The following is a 21,656-nucleotide window of genomic DNA, read 5'->3' as shown; positions in this document are numbered from 1 at the left end:
AAGATCATCTAGGGAGGGACTCAATCCTCCTACTCATTTTGAGCAGCAGCTTCCACTGCAAATAGGTTCATTCAGATTCAGTAGGGCTATGTGGTGAATAGCTCTACTGTTTGCACAGCCCAGTGACAAGAGGACTCTCAGAACAGCTTAATGCAAGACCTAGTAATAGAGAGCAGTTGAAAATGAGTGTTTGGGGATTGAGTTTGGGTCTAACTACCAGAAAAGATGTTACCACCCAGCATTATCACAGGCTTAGATGTAATCAGACTGCAGCCAAAATAAGCTGCCTACAGAGAGCACAGTTGAAACTGATACTCTGTGCAGGCAGTGAAAATCCCTCAATGAAAAAACTCTGAGTAAGTAACAGAGATGTCAAAACTTGACCATTTCTACTCATAATCAAGTTGCAGAAGAGCCTCCAGCCTCCTACTGCAGTGACTTATGTTTTTGGGTCAGTCACAGATATTCCCAGTACATCCTTGATGGACAGTTTTTTTCTGTCAATATCACAGTCTGGAGGGGATAGAAAAGAGATGCAGCCTACCCATATATCTGACAGATTAAGTCCTTCATCTGGCTGGAAAGATATATCAGAACTCACAGAAAAGCCAAGATATCACCAGACTGGTTTTCCTCTTGATCTTTCACTGCCATTTCAGAAAAGATGGTTCTTCTTGGGCCTTTTAAACTTTTTTGTTTTTCTTCTTTCTTTCTTATATACACATATATAAGCATTTCTTCAGTGGCAATTACCATTGTGCTTGGACGTCCCACAACAATAATGGATCAAATAAATGGACATTAAACTTCACCGAACATGTAGTGATAAAAAAAAAAAAAATAGTCTCCAAGACTTATTATATTTCTCTATCTACTACACAAAAATCCACTGGATTTTGAATTTTCTGCTATATCAAAAGAAAGCTCATGCTTAATTTGCTGTTGACTGTCAACAGGTAACTCTTTTTCCAGCCCTGAAGTTTCTAATATACTTCACCACCACTGAATATGTGTTGGGTTAAGAGAATGCCAACTAGGAGAGAGGTAACGAATCACAACATCACACTAGAAACATATAGTTACACCATTTCAGTTCCCAGATGTAAAGCAGAATAGTGTGTCTCTTTACCTGGAATCTCATCAGTACCCCCCTTGATGTGTTTGAATCGATCTCCTTCCACGTGCACGTTAGGACACAGGACATCTGAAAAGTAAAAGAACCAGTACAAAATTATCACAAGTAGACACATTATTTTGAAAGCTATAGGACTAACAAAGCCTGATCTCCTGGACAAATTCCAACACTTGCACATGGTCCCACAGCAATAATTCTATTTCCAATCTCTTGCATGTCCTACATACACTTTCTCTATCCTATCCCCTAACCACATGCTGGACAACAGACTCAATACACCACGTGTGATTTTGAGCCACTTTTTGCTGACTGTCCAGTCAAGAAATCAAGTAGAACAGGTGACCCAAGCTTTTCCCTCCACTAGGCACTAGGACATCACTCTGGGTTTTTCTCTTTCACTGGTCTGTAAATCTGCATGAAAGTCACAAAAACTTAAGAAAATATAAAATATGATTCCACTCTCAGATTGTTTGGAAGGAAGTTCTGATGGCCCAGCTGACATTGGGGTGCTGCCCAAACTGTTCAGAAAGGGCAGCTCCTACTCAGAAAAACTTCAAGACTAAAGTGCTAAGACAGGAAAGGGAGTCTAAAGCACAGAATGATGAAGTGACTTTAGCCATACCAAGGTCCCATCACAGGCCAGTGTCAGAGACAAAAAGTGAAGCCCACTCTCCTGTATCTTACTGTGTTACATGTGATTCCCCCATTAACAGTCCTCCAGGACCATGACTATTTATGTGTCTGCTCCTTGAGTTTGTTCAAGCAGAAAGCAGAGTCATATATGACTAACATTTTGAAGAATACTCAACCCTACACACAGCTTTCAAAGAAGTAATGAAAATACCCAGCCTTTGTCAGCCATTTCTCATGCTCCCAGTTAGTCTGAACACAATCAGGGGTAAATGCTTTTCTACAGAGAACTGTCTACCCATCTACCTCCTTCCTGCCATATCTTTGAAGTAACACTTATTTATGCTTTGTTTTCCCAGATCAATAGGTAATTGCACGCTTGTAAACAATGGGGAGAGCTAGCTCAAGGAATCAGTTTAATGAGAATATAAAAATTAACCCATGACTTTTCACCGCTTGTACAGACGCACATTTATGTCCTTTCTCTGATTTAATGAACAAGCAGGTGAGGACAGCCAAGTCTCATTCCTTCATTTGCCCAGTTGCACACATGGTAATACACACATCCTCTGCAGTTGCAATGTTCATTTTGATGCATATGGTAGTTAGCATCATCTCCACATGCTGTTTAGTACATTATTCCTCCAGTATCCTTAATTGTTGTGCTTGTAATGGAGCTGCAAGGGCCAACTAAGGGATAAGGAGACAGGAGCTGAAGGTGACCCAAGCCCAGGCAATGCCCTTACAAATGGGGCACAATCTCACAGGATTCTCTGAAGACTTTCTACAGCAGGTCTACCCTGAACTGTTTGTGAAGCTACATCTAAAATCATGAGATAAAAATTGCTTTTCTGAGGACATTACCATCATGCCTTATAACTCTCTTTCTGCTTCCTGATTCTCAGTAAAAAATCTAATATTCCAAAATATTTTGTTAAAACTAGCAATGAAATCTGATATTTTCCTGCTTTATTGTGTTAATGAAGTTACAGTCCAGATTATCAGCTGCAGATGAGGCACTCTCAGCTCAGTGGAAAGAAAGGGGAATGTAAAATCCATCAACAGAAGCCCCAATAACCAACACAGCACTCAACAGCAGTCAAACACATTCATTCACCCCTTTGCTACAGCAGTGGGGGAGGCTAGAGACTGATTACTCATGAGAGTGTGTGTTATCCAGGACATTTCATATTTTCTTTGGACCATCTTTAGGGCTGCTGCTTCTATAGATAAAATCCAGAATAGCCACTTTTCTTGTTTTTTTTTCACCACACCACGAACCAATACAGATTGATGCACAAGGTCACTTTGTGTAAATTTTAGCCAGAGGTCTCTTTTTCATCCTGATGCCTGTTGGCTTGAAATCCAGGATACTTGCACTCAAACCCTGTTATGCCTTAACATTAGACATGTGAAATCAAGCAGTAGTTTCCCCTACATCAGAGGTCTGCACAGCTTCCCAACACAATAGGGAAGTTCTCCTCTTCTAGATGAACTTTAAAAGTTGAAAGATTTTTAAACCGTTAAGACTTGCAAAAGCCAGAGTTAGGACACCTCTTTTCCCACTCAAAAATAAGCTATACTGACAAAAGATTTGCTTACAAGTGTCAGAAGCCCTGTGCAGATGTTATACTGATCCTTTAAATCTTGGCTTTGTTAACAAATGCTCTTTTGGTTACAGGAACTGAGTCAGTGCATTAAACAGCACTTCTGAGCCCCAGTCTTAGAACTGGAAGATGTATGGCTATGCAGTAAAATAAGGAACATAAGAAATCAAAACAAGCAAAATTTCCCCAAATAAAGAGTAAACAAATGGAAGGTATGCATAAAATCACAAAAATGTCATTCATCTCAGCTGTCCAGGACTTCTGAGAGGTACACTGGGAAGAATAAAACAGCAGTATACCTCTTCATGCAACAGGGAGGTGATGTCTGAATTATAGATATATAAATTACCATTTCAATCTTTAAGAACATAACACACCCTCCACCAGGTCCAGTTAGAAAGAATCATGGCTTCCTAGCAGGGAAGTATGAGCTAGCAAAATTTTCCTGGTTTTAGTTCCTATTTTGGAACCAGGACTATAAAGCAAACTCATGCACTTGGCCTTGGTACAGAATTGTCTTGCCACAAAACATAGAAATGACAATGTTAATACTATTATTCTCTTCTTTCATCTCTGTCTTTTAAATCTCTTATTACCTCTTAAAGAACTGTGGCCTCACTTTGGCCTTCATTTTACAAATGTCCTGTGCTCCTTTTGGCTTCTCCCTTCCTGTCTGCATCTCAGGCACAAACATAAATAGTCCACAAGGGAAAGAAAATTATTGCAATGCTTACTTTCCAGCTACAGAATAATTCGCAGTGGCACAAAAGATGTTAGTGCTTTACCATCCAGGTTAGCAGCATGGCTACTTGTGTCCAAAGGAGCCACGTGCCAGACTCACAGAACATCAAATGGTCCTGACTAGCAATCACATTTCATTGCTACACCCGGAGGTACCTTGATAGGAAAGGCAAGACAAAAGCGTGGAGCTTTTCTATGAGATCCTTGATATAGGTGAACATTTTAACATCAAAGAGTGTTTATGTCTATTGTTTCTGCTACTGCCAGGATAATCTTTGAGCAAACACTCACGTTTCTTGGAGGATTTGCAGCAATGAACATCCACTGCAAATTGTAGAAGGAGTAATAAAATCTGCAATGCAGCTACATCTGTACTAATTTGTAAAATTTACAGATTTGCAAAAGAGAAGATACAACAGACTGACCTGAGCTTTCAGCCACTGGTCCTCGTTACATTCTCTCTAGCCATGTCATTCAAATCTATGAGCTTGCAATTGTTTTTAAATACATATTGTTTAAAACAACTTCCTTGTCCTCAACTTTACATATTATTCTGTCAATCCTTTGCTTTATCTACAAATTTTATCATCAGAGATTTTGCATTTATGTCCATGTGGTTCATGGAAAATTTTAATAGCACCAGAACTGTTATATATCCCTTTCACAGTTGCACTAGAAATGATGACTTTCACTGACACCTGCTACATGAGATCAGTCAGCTCTTAATCCATTGTAGAGTGTTACTTTTTAATGCAAATGTCATTCAATATGCAATAACAATGCCTAAGAACAAATGTATTATATCCAGGTAGTTACCATATCAACCAAACTGTAACTCTGCACAGAAATAAATTAGTTTTGTTAGAGATGACCTCTTTCTCATAAAATTATAACCCTTGAATAGGGATACATAATAATTCCCATTCTGTTATACTTTATTCACTGGCTTCAATGTCAATTATTATTTTTATGTGAGTGAGATCAGGCAAACTGTTCTATAGCTATACATATGAATAATTTTTTGTTTTTTAATAGCGATACTTTACCATCATTTCATAGTCCCTTAATTAGTGCTGTACGAGGAAGCTATATGTGTATAAGTTTGCAGACAACACCAAGCTGAGTGGTGCGGTTGACACATCTGAGGGAAGAGATGCCATCCAGAGGGACCTGGATAAGATCAAGACGAGAAGTGGGCCCATGTAAATCTCATGAGGTTCAACAAGGCCAAGCACAAGGTCCTGCACATGGGTCAGGGCAACCCCTGGTATCATCAGAGCCTGAGGGATGAAAGGATTGAGAGCAGCCCTGCAGAGAATGACTTGGGGGTGCTGATGGATGAAAAGCTGGACATGAGCCAGCAATGTGCACTCACAGACCAGAAAGCCAACTGTATCCTGGGCTGCACCCAAAGAATTGTGGCCAGCACGCCAAGGTTGATTATTTTCCCCCTCTACTCCACTCTCATGAGACCCCACCTGAAGTACTGCATCCAGCTCTGGAGACCTCAGTACAGGAAAGACATGGAACTGTTGGAGTGTGTACAGAGGACACCACAAAAATGATCAGAAGGATGAAACCTCTCCTATGGAGAAAGGTTGAGAGAGTGTTCAGCCTGGAGAAGACAAGGCTACAGGAAGACATTATTGCAGCCTTTCAGTACTTAAAGGGGGCTTATAAGAAAGATGGGGACAAACTCTTTTGCAGGGCCTGTTGCAATAGGACATGGGGCATTGGTTTTAAACTAAACTAAGGTAGATTTAGACTAGATATAAGGAAGATATTTTTTACAGTGAAGGTGGTGAAACTGTGGAACAAGTTACACAGAGAGGTGGTAGGTGCTCCATCCCTGAAAACCGTCAAGGTTAGTTTGGATGGGGCTCTGAGAAACCTGGTCTAGCTGAAGATGTCCCTGTTGATTGCAGGGGAGTCAGACTAGATGACCTTTAAAGGTCCCTCCCAACCCAAACTACTCTATGATTCCCACATATCTTAGCTCTCTTTTAGTATTGTTACACTCTAGTAGTCCAAACTTGATGAAGGTGACTGTATGTTTTGTTAGAATGGTTGGTGAATTTCTCCTAGTCACTTGCTTCTTACGACCAGAAGGTCCATCCAGGGCTGTCACCTGAAACCTCATTCCCTTCCTCTAGACAGAAACCTCAGCACATGACTCACTCAATGTAAGATAACCGTTTGATTCTTGTAGCCTCTTTTTTCACTCTCTTCACAGATCTCCAAATTGTTCAGAACTGTTTGCAGGTCATACATCAGTGAAAAAAGAGAGAATCCAGTTCAGCCTCACACAAGTCTTGGTGATGACTCAAGGACAACAGTTTTCTACCTGTCCCATGTCTAGGGTGATCTTTACAGATAACCACAGGCACATAGAACTGACAGGAGAGCAGTGTGTCACATCCAGGAGTCTGTTTTTCCACCCTGATTCCTGTCCTTCCTTGCTGCAACCTACAAGGTCCTCTGGAACAGAGAGGCATTTGATAAGAGGTCTGTTTTGGGAGCTGCTTAAGTACAAATGAGTAACAAGGAAAATATTGGGAAAAATATTGTAGTGTAATGACCATTGACTCTCCAAGAAAAATGGATACTGTATATCTGTCAAAGAAACACTCAATCCTTTCCATGCACAGGGGACACTTGCTTATGGAAAATGTATCCTGAATGCATTTAAAAGATACTTACACTTCTTACAGTTACTAGACACCTGTTACTGGTTTTGATGAAAGCACATAGAACCGACATTCACAAAGTTTAGCTTTTGCATAGAAAGACTACTCTCCCTAGATTTCCTTTAGGGTCAAAAAGATAAATAACCTCTTCTGAGTGGTGCTTTAGAGAACAACATAGACAGAAACACTTAAAATTACCCCAAAGGGCTTAGCTTCTCCAGCACTCAGGAGGTGCTCTTAGTCAGACTGTGATCTTTGCAATGCTTCATTTCAGAGGGAACTCACCAAGAATTGACGCAATACCTTGAGCACTGAGAAACTGTTACCTAATCTGAGCTATTTTACTGTCCTCTACAGCCGTCTTGAACACCAGTTTTAGGATGGGATGCACTCCTCTCTCTCTGCACTGAAAACTGACGGAAGTTGAGAATCTATTTTGCAATAGATGCTTTACTTTAAAGCAGGTATAAGTTAAGTGAGGCGATTCCCATCATAAATACGCTTAGGAACCTGAAGGATATAGGGCATTCTGTCCCACTTCATATGACTGTGAAATCCTCCTCTGAATCTCACTCAGCACTGAAGAAGCTGACTTGGTTTGTATGAACTTCTTGTTCAAAGAAGCACAAAGTAGTTTTCCAAAAGTAATCTAACTGCAGATAACACCCCTTTCTATAAGCAAATCATACTGAGATATGTTTGATGATAATGAATGATTTAAGCCTCACTTTTGCATATCATCCTTTAGAATATTCCCTATGAAAAAATCCTGAAGTTGTCAAATAATTTAAAATTAAAAGAGACAGTACGCCTTACACAGTATATGCACTGTAAGAGACATTTCAGAAGAACATGTCAGCTCAGGAACTTTCACTAGCATTAAATTAACATTAATAACATATTACTGTGAAACTGTAATAATAGGGCTGTGAGTTTGGAAGAGAACAATGTGAGTGATCTGATAGTTTAAGTCTCTTTGTCTTCAAGCCATTTCAAAAAAAAGTCAAAGAAATGATAGAAAAAGGGAAAAGCGAAAGAGAAAATAGCAGAGAGAAAGAAGAGGGGGGCAGGGAGAAGGAAGGATGGAAGTATGTAAGGAAGGAACGAAGGAAGAGGAGAAGAAAACAGAAAGTCAAAGGCAAAGGGAAAAGGGCTGATTTGATACACTAAGATTCATTTAGCATCTATAAACATAAACAGAGACATGATTTTGCACTATAGTTAGTGGGCTATTAAATCTGCGAAATTCTCCCTTGAAACTGAAGCAAGACAGAATGAATCATAAGTTACTTTCTCCTTTCTGACATTTCCTTTTCCACCTCTGGACTGTTCTATATGAGGAGGACATGAGGCTCTCTGTCTGCTGATAACCCCAGACCCAGCCTGTGCGTACATCGGCCTCCGGGCTGAGCAGGAACTCAACGAGACCCAACAGGCAGGTACCATGTGAGTGAGCTGCCCAGCCTGCAGTGCTGCAGGATCCCCACGCTGATGGACCCTGGTGTTCCCCCTTCACCTCACAAGTTTATGGTTCTCTATTTGTACCATACAAAGAGAACAATTATTGGAAGGACTGCCTTATCCATGAGCCTAACCTGAGTAGCTTTTTCCTGAAACACCCTTTTGAAGGTAACTCCTTCACTTGCAAAGTTTTGCTGAAGTCACGGCATCGTGTCTGTTACAGAGATCCCTCACCAGGAACACTGTGATCCTGCTGCCCATTAGGCCTTTCTGTTGAGAAACCTTCCCTGTAAAGTGCTAAACACAAACCCCAGTTTTCAGTGCTCCATCCTTTTGTTCTTAGGACTCTGCTTAAACAGGTTCTTTATTTTCATTTTTATTCATTCAAGAAAAAGTAAGCCCTCTGCTGCCAAAGGCTCCTCCAGGGACTTGTGTATAATGAATGCTGAACACGTGTAGCTGTCAAGTTACACAAGAATAAAGTAGAGAGGTGAGAATAGAAACACAAGAAGGTTAAAGCAAACATTATTTATTACCGTGGTTTTTTTTTTTTTTTTTTTTTTTCCCCAAACTGAAAATTTTAGGATTCCAGAATCTCAGCAGCACCCAGCACATTGCCAGAGATTTAAATACTCTCTGCATCTCCATCATTATTCCATTCCTGCAACAGAAAGTCTCTACTTTCTCTCAAGAATCATGATATTCTCAACCTAAACATTTGAGTTGGTTCATCCCCTGACAGTGGTCTTTAGCCCACCATAAATTCTATCCATGGATAAGGAAACAGTCTGGCAAATGCAGGCCTCATTAAAAGCTGTTTCACAAAACTTTAAAACAGACTTCAAAATATTTGTGAGGAATACATTCTTTAGCCACTGTCCAAAGATCAACTCTGAATCTTGTGTGCTTTTCAGGGGTAAACAATAATAACATTGCAAGAAAGAGAGATTTGGGGGATTTGTGAGTAGCGGGAGCACACTTCATTTTTTGTGTAGTTAATATTGCAAATTTTTTCTACACTGAAACAAATTTTTCCATTGAAGCCTACACTTAAATGGGAAGGGACTGGTAAAAAAAATTTTGTTAAAGTTAGAAAGATTTCATGAAAGTAGTTTCTCAGAGGAGTTTTCTCAGACCCTATTAGCTCTGCTCTTCAATTACTTAGACGGTACGCTGTGCAGCAGTTCCTCCAGCACACTTAAATCCCTGCAGTCAGTTGATGACGAAAGTGACTCCTATATATAGCACTACCTTTATTTGTTCTTTTCTTCTTTAATAAAACATTGAACACGGACAATTATGAAGCCTTAACATTTAAGGTGTTGTGGTTTTTTTTTCCTAACTCTTTGAAAAATACTTTTTTCTTTTAAAAGAATACCTCCATGCCGTGCCCAAATTCACTAAGTACTTTTTACAAATGTGCATTGTCAGATATTCTTTCCCAGCAAATGAACCAACCCTTAAAGTGCCACCCACCTTTGGAAACAAATTCATAAGGAAAAAAACTGGCATATTTTTCAACTATAGTGGTGGCACTGACAGTGTAATGGTACTGCAATTGCTTCTATACTAACATTATAATTTGTAACAAGGTGTAGGTAAAACAGAGCATCACAGCAATTATATGATTCCACCTTGCAGTTCAATGCCTTATGCAATTCTCAATTGCTTTCTGAAATCACACTCTATCTTCACACTGTGAAGTTAAAAGTCCATCAGTGCTGGGAAAATCACCCATTCATGGATGCTGCAGCCAAAGTGGATACTGTCTTTTTCTCTTCAAATAATGCCTACATTGATTCTGGATGAGGTTTCCATATTTGCACCCCAAGGCACTCTGTCAGCACAGTGATAGGCCTCATAAGTGCTAATGATGAAATGGAAAGGGAATAACAAACCCTCCCCACTACACAGTTTATAGACTGAGAAAACACAGCTATGGTCCACCCTACTCCTCATAATATCCCAAGGCTGTCGCATTTTTCCACTAAAACATTATTCTAAAAATGCACCAACACCCAGCTGAATTGCTCTTCAGACAAACCCTGGCTGCTGAGCAGGTCCCAAAAGACTGCAGTGGGAGTGTAGATATCTGCATTTGCAGGGCTCCCTCCCCTTTTATCAGCACAGTAGCCAGAAAATGTGGTTCTTCGAGTAACCACACATTCAATGCCCGGCATCGTTCAGTACATGTCATATTCCACACAGAGGGCAAGTAAAACTAGGTAATATACCCCAGAGAGTATTCATGCAATGTACATTTAAGGTCCTAGGCAAAAGGATGCTCTTTGGCTCCTATAGGAACAGAGAAGCAAGGCTCATTCAGAGGGCAATTCAGAGCAGGAACCCAATTTAGGTGCCTGGATTTACCCCTGAAAAAGCTACTATCTTCCTATGGGCTACAAGGGAACCTAAGGACACATGGTTCCCACGTTAGACATCTATCAAAGGCACCAGAGTTACATCAATCCAATTAAAACAAGAATAGTTGGGTGCATTCCCAGGCACTGAGGCCAAGGCATGTTTGAGCCCATGTCTGTGTTAGCAAATGGTCTTAGCCTCCAAAACAAGGTGGCTGCTGACTATGAACACTCCCTGGAACATTATAAGTAACCAACAGGGCCCTAGAAATGTTCTGACAGAGTGTTAGCTTGCCTGGGCCAAAATGTGCCAGACACTGGTGCAGATGAGTGCATTACATTGCCCAGGAATGCTTCTGGACATATCTACGGTTACTAGTTTAGATACAGCTCGTAAATATAATCCTTTCTTAAGAGCTCTGTAATAAAGATCAAAAGGAGGCTCTTGGGCAAAAATACTAAATTCATTTTATGGTCACAGGTCACCAATTTTTAAATGCTTTCAGATCAAACAAGAAAGTGGGAAAAGGGCTGAGAGCACAGCCAAGAAATGTTGTATCTTATTTAAGTAGGGACAGGGGAAATGCAGGGAGTTCTGGTATTTGCAAAACACTTGAGGTCCTTCTGAAGGTGAAAAAAGTTAAATTCTTTTCATGCACTTTGTTCCCTGGCCTGACTTACACTGGAACTGTTCACATAAATCTGAAAAATACTGTTTTCCCCACAATGTGGCAGGCTGTGCTATGCATTTATGTCACCTTCTCACCCTGGATCCAAGCTTCTTTCTCTTCTCCTTTTGTCTCTGTCCACTGTCTTTTATTTCTCATTTCTGTCTGTCCCATGCTCTAGATCTTGATTCCAAAAGGGACCATCCTACTACAGGTACTCACACCCCAACAGCACACATGAAATGATGACTACAAAACCCCACCAACACGGGTAATGTTCAACAGCCCAACAGCCCTATTTCCAGGTTGATCCCATGCTCTAATCTCTAGCCCATGTTCAGATGTCCTTTAAAATTTCCTAGAGAAGCTCCTGAATCTTGATGAGGACTCATCTTTCCAAGAGATACCTACACTGCAGGAGTCACTGATAGCCTCTCCCTCTCTAATGCACCCACAAATGCAAGGAACTCATTGGATGGCTGACAGCAGATGTATATTGTCAAGAGGGCTAATGTAATTAGCACCATTTAAGTGAGCAGCATACAGAATTAATTTGCACATGCTCCCACAGGGAATAAATGGCACTATGGGAACTATGAATATAGCATCAGGCCTCGGCACTTCCAAGCTAATTTGCTTGTGTCTGCCCCTAAACAAACACACAGACTGCGTGCCAAGGAGCTTGTCGGCAAACAGCACAAGAGTTTGAGGAAAGCAATTAGCAGCTGCAACGCTTTCCACCCAGGCTGTGCGGTGATTGCTACTCTGGGGCACCAGTTCCACCCCTTCCTCCCTGGTTCTCCCATCTTGGGAAAAACGTGAAGCTTCACCACGCAAAGTGTGCTTGATCCCAGTGAACCACAGGGTCTCTCCTGAGTGGCCAAACACTGCCTTAATATACAAATTGCCAAGAAAATGTCTTCGTGCTGATGACCTATCATTCAACAGGATGACAGTATGGAGTTGAGTTGGAGCACATGCTCCAGGAGATAGCAGCTGCAGAGACAAGCCCTTCCTCAGTAGCTAGTCTATGGTCACAGATGGGCCATGTCACTCCTGACCCAGCTACATGGCTCCTTGGGATGATTCTAGCTCCATTCACTGCCTCTACTTCCTAGGCTGGAGAGAGCAGAGTGCTGCAAGGCTGAGAAGTTTCCTGCTTGCTTCTGTGTCCCAGATGAAGAACAAGGATTAAAGGTACTACTCACTTGGCTGTGGGGATACAAAGCTACACCATCTATCAAGTTAAGGATCCCAAAAGTGCAAAAAGAAGAGACAGGTACACAGTGCCTCTCCAGGGATGTAGATAAGGATGAATAGTCTGTGGATGGCAACAGAAAGCACTCCAGGGAGACTGTAATCTGCTGACCATCTCACAGGTGCAGAACTGCCAAGCATCCAAAAATTCTGTTGTTTTCTCTCCCCTTCTCACTCATGAAGTTTTATAAAACATGGTTTTTCGCTTCCTGGATTTTGCACCCCAGGATATGGATCAATTCCAACATCCATCAACATAACGAACAAGTGAGACTTCTACTGTCCATAAGAAGAGTTGAGCTGAAACATCTGTGCTTTATACTCCTTTAAAAACTTATAAGGATCAATACTACATGTGCAAGTGTTGACTGTAGATAGAGGAGAAACATATCCACTAACAGAAGCAGATCTCTCTTATCTTTTTTCCTGTGCTATTAAACAAGTAATATGGAAGCAAAATTTTGCCAGCAGCAAATTTCACAACAGGGAGATGGTAGCAATTGTAACAAAACACACTAAATTTCTTATAGCAACAGTTCATTTTAGGATGGACTCAAATATTGTAAAACGTTATTGACACAAGAGAGAAGGTGGTTTTGCTTCATTTGATTTTTAAAGTAGCAATTCTGTGTTAGTCCTGTAATTGAAACAACTGAGATTAAAAATAAACTCAGTGAGAAGCTCTGGTAGGTTGGCTCTCACTGAATAGGAACATTACAATATTTCTGCTATAAAACCCCATCAATCTCACTTGCATTCAGCATTCATGAAAGGTACATTTCCCAAATGAGCCCAATGAAGCGGTACAGCTACAGATCTGCTGAAGCCATCAGTTCCCACTGCTGGCTGGAGGTACAAGCCAGTCTGTCCATTATCCTCCCGTGTGCCACAACACAGAGACCAGAGTGTAGAGTCTCCTAATCCAAGCACTGTCAAGACTATGAGATGCCAAGTTAGGGTATATAATTGATGTTAAAAAAGCAAATCCTAGGAAGACTGAAAATGTTATTTGTAAAATTGCCATAAAAACAATAACTCGTTCAGAATAATAACCAGACATCCAGATATAGCATTCTGTTACTCCACAGTAGTTCCAAAAGTGAATTAATTAGAAGCAACTTGGTTCAAAGCTGATGCCTTTTCAGCTGATCAATAAATATACACTAGTTGTTCTCAAATAACTTTCAAGAGAGAAATATAGATCAAGGACATGTTTTAGAGGGACTCTGACTGGCATTACTCTTCTGGTGTAATTATACAACTGCAAATTGAACAGTATCGTCTTCCATGTGGGTATTTTTGGGGGCTACTGTAACAGTGGCTTTGAAACTCCAACCAGCAGCAGTATAATTATATCACAAGAGCAAAGCAAGGAAATTTCCATATAAATTCAAGACCTGACTCTGGTTAAGAGTTTGGGGTTTTTTATAAAGAATTTTAACACCACCTTTGCAAAATAGATGGGGTTTTAAGATAAATAAGTGATTTTACTTTCCCCTTAGAAGAAGCCAGGATAAATTAGCATCCTGGCAGAAGGGCCTGGATGCACCTCAGTAAACTCTGCAGTTTGCCTGGTTGCAGTACACATCCTTCCACTACATGAATTTGACCTTTCATTGGACAAGACTGAACTGGCCACACAGACACAGAAGGTAATGGCGGGCACGTGTAAGTTCTCATCACCAGCTAGAGAAATCAGTGTGACACTTCTTTGGTGGTAGAGCTCTTCAGAAGAGATCCTTTAAGAGCAAACCATTCCTCTGATATTCTTCACGGGGATAAACCTTGGGGACACCAATAGAAACAGCGTAGGGATGAAGTGATTGATCCTGTGAGAACAAGGGCTTGTCCCAGACCAGGTACCATCACAAGCTGTTAGATTTCAGAGCTCAGTAAACTCTCTGGTTCTACCTTCCAGTATGCTACAGAGTCCAGCTGGAAAAAGACATTATCCAAAATGTCTGAAGCATGGCAGAATCAAGCCCAGTGCCTGTTTCCATACATGTAAAAAAGTTTAAAACGGTCATTGATGTCAGTGTTTGGCATCTTTGCATATTTTAAGACTATCTGGGGTTTATAGCTCTCAGACACACTTAACAAAAGCCAGGCTGAAAGCACTGGGTTCACTTCTTACTTACGTCTTGAAAGGTAAATTCAGTCCAATATTCATTTTATCCAAGCAGTCTTATCCACCTTCCAGTTCCCATACATGCCACCAGGCCCATACTTTCTAAAGAGGTTTGCATAAGATCTGGGCACTTGACTCCCATGGGCACTTGCAGGAATCTCTTCTCTGAAGCTTAAAAGCAACCGAAAGAAAAGCAACTAAGTGAGAAGTGCTTTAGAGGGCATCTGCCCCTTCCTCTCTCCCCTACACAAAGGACATTACAACTGGAGCCTGGAAAGCAAGCATTTGAGGACTATAAATCAAAGCAGGAACAACCTGAGCTCTGTTCCTCAAGCCAGGTGCACATAGTTCAAATGAATTAATCCTCTTCCTTTCCTACCCACTCAGTTTGTCAACTCACTGAGTTTTCCCCACTCAATATGTCAATCACTCATTTTTAAGGAGAAAAAATAGGTCTGAAATGATGCTGCAGATAAGACAAGCCTGCAAGAAGGGGAGAGGGAGAAAATCAACCCAGAGTAAAAAAAGAAAACAATTCAAGAGACAGAAAGCACGCAAGTATCAATCAGCAGCTACAGCCCTACCACTTCTGGATACTGAGTTCTTCATTCCCCACTAAGAGCCTATCTGTGCCAGAAAAGCTCCCATTTGTCACGCCCTGTAGCACAATACAGGACTGCCACACTGTGCAGTACACTTGTGCCATCTTATTCATGTGTTTGGAATCAAATTGTGCTATTCTTCTGCTAGTCTTCAAGCAATAAAACCCAAGCCTCCACACAGACGTGCTAGGATGAGTTAATGCTGTAAAAGTTTCAGCTACACAGCCATGAAAGGCACACTACAGCATGAGAGAATTGGTGCCTCCAGAGGACTCAGCACGATTGTACCCGTCCCCATGGTTCCTCTCTAAGGGAGATAAACACACTGACTCTCTGAAGGGGAACATAGCTTGCATTAATTTTTAAAAATATATTAAGTAATTGACATTTTGGACTGAAAATGTAACTTCTTCACTTTGCAAAAAGAAGATCAAAATAAGACATTTTAATATCTTCAAAACTTTTTTTCTAGTCCCTCTCCACCACCAAAAACATACCTAAATTGGCTTTTCCCAGGAAGTTTCAATCTTGACAGATTATCACTTTCACTATGACAGGTGTTTAATTAAGGGATCCCAAACCAATTCTGAGAGGTTTCTTTTCCTACACAACGTAATGTTCGCAAGCCCATGCATGTAGGGGTATATGGTGCAGGAGGTGGATAATTTTATCTGCTGTCAGTTAGGAATGAGAGATTTATATCAGATATAAAATAAAAACTGCAGGCAGAAGTACAGTATTTCAGCTTGAGAGCCTCTGATGAGTCCTGAAGGACAACTTTCAGCAGTTGCTCATCCTGCATGCTCCTCTCCAGTCTGAGAAGGAAAGCGGTTTAAGAAAAAGCTCTCGTGGACTCAGGAAAGGACACATTTGCTGCCATCAAATGCCTCTGCAGCAGCTCAGCAGAAGAGTTGGTCTGTAGTGAAACTGATCTCCAGAAGGTGTCCTTGCAGAGTCACTGCACATTTTAAAGCAGTAATTCCCACAGATTTGATGTTGTTTTGTTTTAGTTTGGTTTTTTAATTTGCACACCCCTAATTTTTTTCAGTGACCCCTGGAACCTGTATTTCAAATTCAGACCAAGGAATAATTTCTTTTCTTCTTTTTTTGGACTTTTTTTTTTTTTTTTTTTCCTAAGTGATGCTTCTGCAAAGAGTATACTGGGAGCTACTACATCAGTTGGGCTATGTAGCTGTGAAGTGGGATTTCAGTCAGCTCCCAATCCTCAGTCTTCATCACCTGTCATGGGGATTCACTGTGATCCCCTTCAGCACAGCCCACCATGTCTCACCCCAGTCCAGCTCACCTCGGTTGGCTCCAGCATGGCACTGGACACAGTCATACAGCCGCAGAGCTCTTGTGGTTTATGCCTTTGTACAGTGCTAAAACAAAGATGCTCTCCAAAGATCCACACAGGCATTGAGATCTGGGCAGGCTTTAGTGCTTTTTTTTTTTTTTTTTTTTTCCTATCACATTTATTATCTCAGATATTGCTTTCTCTTTCTGCATTAGCATAGAGGCAGATTATTAATAGTATAGTCAATACCTAGAAAAGTAATTCTTGGAGCTCTTTAGTGGTTATTTCCCACACTTTATACAGAGTGTGTTGGGCATAACGCAAAATAAAATTAAAGGAAGAGCAGGGACAAAGCTTGGCTGAGATGTTTATGTGTCTCTACACACAAAGAGGGAACAGCTAAAAGGGCTCCCAAACACCTGGCAAAGGACAAGGCAATCCACTTTGTTTTTTATCAGGGACCACTACAGAAAATCATCCCTGCAGAAAGCTCCCTGAGGGTCATTTCTAGTTGCCCATAAGATACAGAAGCTATGGGGAAGGTGTGTGGGTGCATGCTACAGAGGAGTTAGACAGCTATGCAATTATGGATCAATGCAGAGCTGTTATTTGGCCTGGATCACAGCCTCATGGGCTATGGGAAAATAGTATCACAGCTTTACTGAATAGGGAAGTTGCCTATTCTGTGAGATTTGGCTTGCAGTTATACATTACCAAAGTAGAGGGAAAACTGGAAGAGAAGCTCATGTTATTGCAGGGACTGCAATGCCTAAGGAAGTTATCAGGTACCTTTTGCAGTCTGGATTCCTCCCCTATTAAAGAGAGACTTGAGTCTTAACTGAATGTGGTGAAGCTTTATGCATGCTTACCTGACCTAGCTAGGTACCGCCTTGGGGAGCGGATATTTTATGTGCTGACCCGAAGAAAAAATTGTTTCTGGACAAGGATCACAGGAGAATGAGTTTGTGCTTGCAGAAGTGTATCAGTGCACATACTGGGCTGGGACTTGGTACGTGAAGGAAGGAACAGTAGCGAAGTCTGCTACAAGATTATGGCTAGACACATTAAAGCTTTTCATTAGTGCTTTTGGATAAGATTATAAATATTCTGTATAATTACCATTAGCTAGAGTGGCCAAAACCACGAAGTGGCAAAAAGTATAAATTCATTATAAAAATTATGCAGAATGCACATGAGAGGGGAATGCAGAGGATGGAAAATAAAGCTAAGGAAGTTAATCCATTCTTAAAAAAAGCTTCTAATAACTCCAAAACACACCCCACAGGTCCCAGTATGGACCAGTTGGCCATTTGCCACCTTCTACTTCAGGGCAATGGAAACGGGATCCATCAGCTCAGAAAATACCGCCAGTGAACAAAGGCCCCACTGCCAGGATTTGTTGGCACCAGAACCATTCCCACGCATTGCCCCACATCCCCTCCAGAGAGCAGGACTGTGTATGGCATGTTAAGTCTAAGTGTCCCTGCCTGGCACCAGCACCCGGAACTTTGTCCTCTTCCCCTCCCCGTTTCCCCCGGGGTCTTTCGGAGGCCTGAGCTGTCTGAACCATCCAGGGGGTTCCCTCGCACACCGAGCTGACCTCATTGTGCTCTGCCCCAGTGAGCACAACTAATAACCACAGCTCGCCTCCTTTAATTGAGGCTCTGAATATCCGAAAGCAAGTACCAACCCCTTCAACAAAGGCAAAGCTACCCTTACCGCAGAGCACAGCTGCCACTCACATAGGTCTGCGCTGGTCTTTCACAAAAGCTGGTCTATTTGCATGGAAAATGGCTATCACAAAAAAAGAGCTATGAGCAAACAGAGGCCAGCATGAATTCCAGGGAAGTCCCCATGGCAGAGAGCATGTCTAGCTTTCCGCACCCCACACTTGCTGAGCGCCAGCAGCCTGGCTAAATTATTTTGTCCTGCAACAGGATTTTTTGAAGCAGCTGTGGAAGCCCAGAGGAATGACATACATGCTGGTGATGAAAATTACTGCAGACCAGAGGGTGTTTTTCAGCTCAGAATATAAAACAGATTGGCTTTTCTACAGGCACTGGTAAGAAAATACTAATTAGTGCTAAGTGTGGTGATAGGCCAACTCTCTTGCTTAGTTACTCATTCATTAAAGTGAAATTAATCTGGATTTAGATCAATGTAAATGAGAGCAGAATGTAGCTGGGTGCTTTGTTTTGTGAATGACCGTCTGCTGCTGTTGCTGATAGCAGAGAAACAAAGATAAAAGCGCAACATAGGACACCACAAACTAAACCCTATCCCTAATGGCCAAGGCCTGCTATGAAACAGCGATGTGTCCTGTTATGGCTGCTAGCCCCCAAAACTCAATCCGAGGATGCGGACACATTCAGGTAAATGGAGATTAATATAGATAAGGCTCACTCAGAGTTATTGGGGAGTAAAGGAAGGAGGTAGGAAAGGCAGCACGCCTCATGTTCCCTATGTGGAAATGTCAAAAACAGCCTTGGCTTGGTAAACAGTGAGAAACCTTTATGTATAATACATCACATTCTTTGCTTTGGCCATGAGGTTCCAGAGCTTCTGTATTTCACTGGGCTCCTCATCCCAGCAACATACCAGATTAGAGTTCAGTTCACTGTGCAAAACCTCAAATCCACACAGAAGACACCATGAAGGATGTGATGTGCATAAGGACTACTTACAAACCTGATAGCTGTGCCACTAAAGGAAAGACAATGACAGCATTCAGGACTAGCTGAGGGAACTGCCACCCACACCCCGAATTAGTGTAGGAGGCCCAACGCTTCCACACACAAATATCCCATCTGCTTTACAGTGCTCAACACTTCCATATTTCTATGCAAACCAAACTCACTCTTTGGCTAAAAGGGCAAGAAAGCAGAGCCAAACTATTCTCCCCACTCTCATCCACCCAAAATCAAGATGCCACATTCCCACTACCTATTAGGGAAAGGTTCCTGGCCTGAGACTGTTCTATTCTCTGAACCATGTATGGTCATTGTTTAGAAAGAGCTCGTTAGCACAGAGTGAACCCATTCCACCAACTGTCCCATGGGCTATGGTAGGAGAGTGCCAGGGCCAAGGCCTTGTGCTGGAAGTGGTGTAGCTTCCAAGGATAGCACAGCACATCCCTCTGGGTTGCATTTCTCCTTGCTCCACTGTGCATGCATGTGTAGAATCAGGCTATCCATCACTACTCATCATATTTATCCACAGAGAAGGATGACTTATTTAAAGTGGTTGCCTCAAGCCCAGAGCTCACTCTGAGCTATCTAGAAGCAGCAGGCAGGTGGTTGAGTTACTCCAGTTCTGATTACAAAGGAGCACAAAGGAGACAAGTACATGTTAAGTCCTTAGGTACCCATGGTAGCTACTACAGGTAGCTTAAGCTTTACCAGGACATTGCCTTAAGCTACTAGCGGTAGCTGTCCTGTCAGACAAGAGGAGACATAAGCAGGATGTCTTCCAGTTGACAGTGACTCCATCCTATAAAGGCCTACACAGTGGTACTTCTTTGTGCAGGACGTTTTTCTATAACATATGGTGTTACAGTAAAAGGGAATTTTCATATAAAAATTAAGACAATGCAGGACTAAGTCCTTTCAAAGGTAGACTTGATCCATCTTGGATCTTTTATTTCCTAGCCATCCACTAGCCATCACATCATTAGCTTCACAGCAGAACTGACTGTCTTTATAAAGATCAGTCCCAAGACCAGTTCCTCTTGAATTTTTCCACCATTGCCTCTCTGGGAAGCAGAAACATCGGGGGAGAGGTATGGACCCAGGGGTGGGAAAGCGATGGCTTACTCTCTGCAGTGATCACCAGCATGAGCATATGCCCTCTTCCCGTGTTAGGTGTTAGATATGTGGCGTTGTTTTCTGTGCTCATATCTGCCTCAGGATGAATTACTGAGACTTCTTGGCAGCCTTCCAGGCCACGGCACAAGAAAGCCACTCTATTGCCTTATGAACAAAGTCTTCAATTTGTCTCCAATCATCTCCATTAAAGCACAGTTTGCCTTCTAATCAAAGGACATGTATTCCATTTTTTTCTTCTTCCTGTCTTCCACCCATGCCAGGGCCAAGATGCTGCAAACAACCCTATACATATAGACACATAGATTTCAATATCCCTCCCAAGAGAGAAATGCTCTGGTTGCTTTTCTGCTGGGAGAAATCATAAGGCAAATATGCTGGTCTCTCAAAAAAGAGCTTTTTTCAGGTCTCTGACAGATTTACAGATTTTACAGCTACAGAAAACTATGACCAGCATCAAGGCCTCTTGCACAGGACATCAGACATCTCATGTCCCACAGCAATATTTCCCTGTTTGGAAATGAATCTTGCCTTTCTCAGAAGAAAATGCAGTTAAAGCCAGCAGTTTGAGGCTGAGATGGACAAGATCACATCTCTTACAAAAGTATCAGCCTGCATTTTAAAGAAGACAGAGGAGCACACTCTACCCTCTTTCATGTCTCTTGAGCAGCAACCTTTAGTTTCCACTTTTGTCTTGCTGAAAGGATTCAGACAATCAGTGTGCCATACTATTTCCCAAAGTGTTTATAGTCTGGTTTGTAGCACAGGGGTTATGGTCTACTCAACAATTCCCATAAGTGCAATAAGTTTTAACGTGGGCCCACTGTTTTCATGTTTCCATATTTCTCCAAAGGCATGATGGGCACTGACAGTCAGATCTCCTAATATATTATTCCACAGGTGGTTTGGAATTTTGATCATTAGCAATACCAGTGTTTAAAGTGGCATGGATTTTCTAAGTTGGTGAAAGGTCATTTACAACTCCAAATAAAAGAGTAATTTAAAGATAAGATTCAGATTCAGCCCAAAGAAAAGAGTGATCACTAAACAGACTGGCAGTCTTGTTCCAAGAGAAGTGTATTTTAAACAGTTTCCTTCGACTAAGATAACTAAAAAACCCACAGTGTCCATTCTTTTAACCAGAATATGTTACTGAAATCATGTTTCTCCAAATATAACAAAGGTGAGAAGCTCCAGAGTCTACACAGTCCTTTTAGTAAATGTTGAGAGCATAAAGACAGAATGGCAGTACTATCTCTGGG

At 41.5% G+C, this 21,656-nt stretch overlaps 1 protein-coding gene across 3 annotated transcripts in view; it reads right to left on the bottom strand.

Annotated features, from left to right (window-relative positions):
• COL22A1 (collagen type XXII alpha 1 chain) overlaps positions 1–21,656 on the bottom strand; it is a 283,818-nt gene that overhangs the window by 167,671 nt on the left and 94,491 nt on the right. For 2 of the 3 annotated variants that reach the window (XM_042785800.1, XM_042785801.1), the window contains exon 4: positions 1,130–1,204. In XM_042785800.1, coding sequence (XP_042641734.1) covers positions 1,130–1,204 — 75 coding nt within the window. Of the gene's footprint in view, positions 1–1,129; positions 1,205–14,684; positions 14,846–21,656 lie in introns of all 3 variants that reach the window. The other variant, XM_042785802.1, reaches the window with a different exon arrangement.

This window comes from Tyto alba, unplaced genomic scaffold (assembly GCF_018691265.1).
Source record: "Tyto alba isolate M040663 unplaced genomic scaffold, T.alba_DEE_v4.0 Super-Scaffold_9, whole genome shotgun sequence".
Lineage (NCBI taxonomy): Eukaryota > Metazoa > Chordata > Aves > Strigiformes > Tytonidae > Tyto > Tyto alba.
Note: the sequence above shows the minus strand (reverse complement) of the source record. Positions and strands in the feature narration are given on the sequence as shown.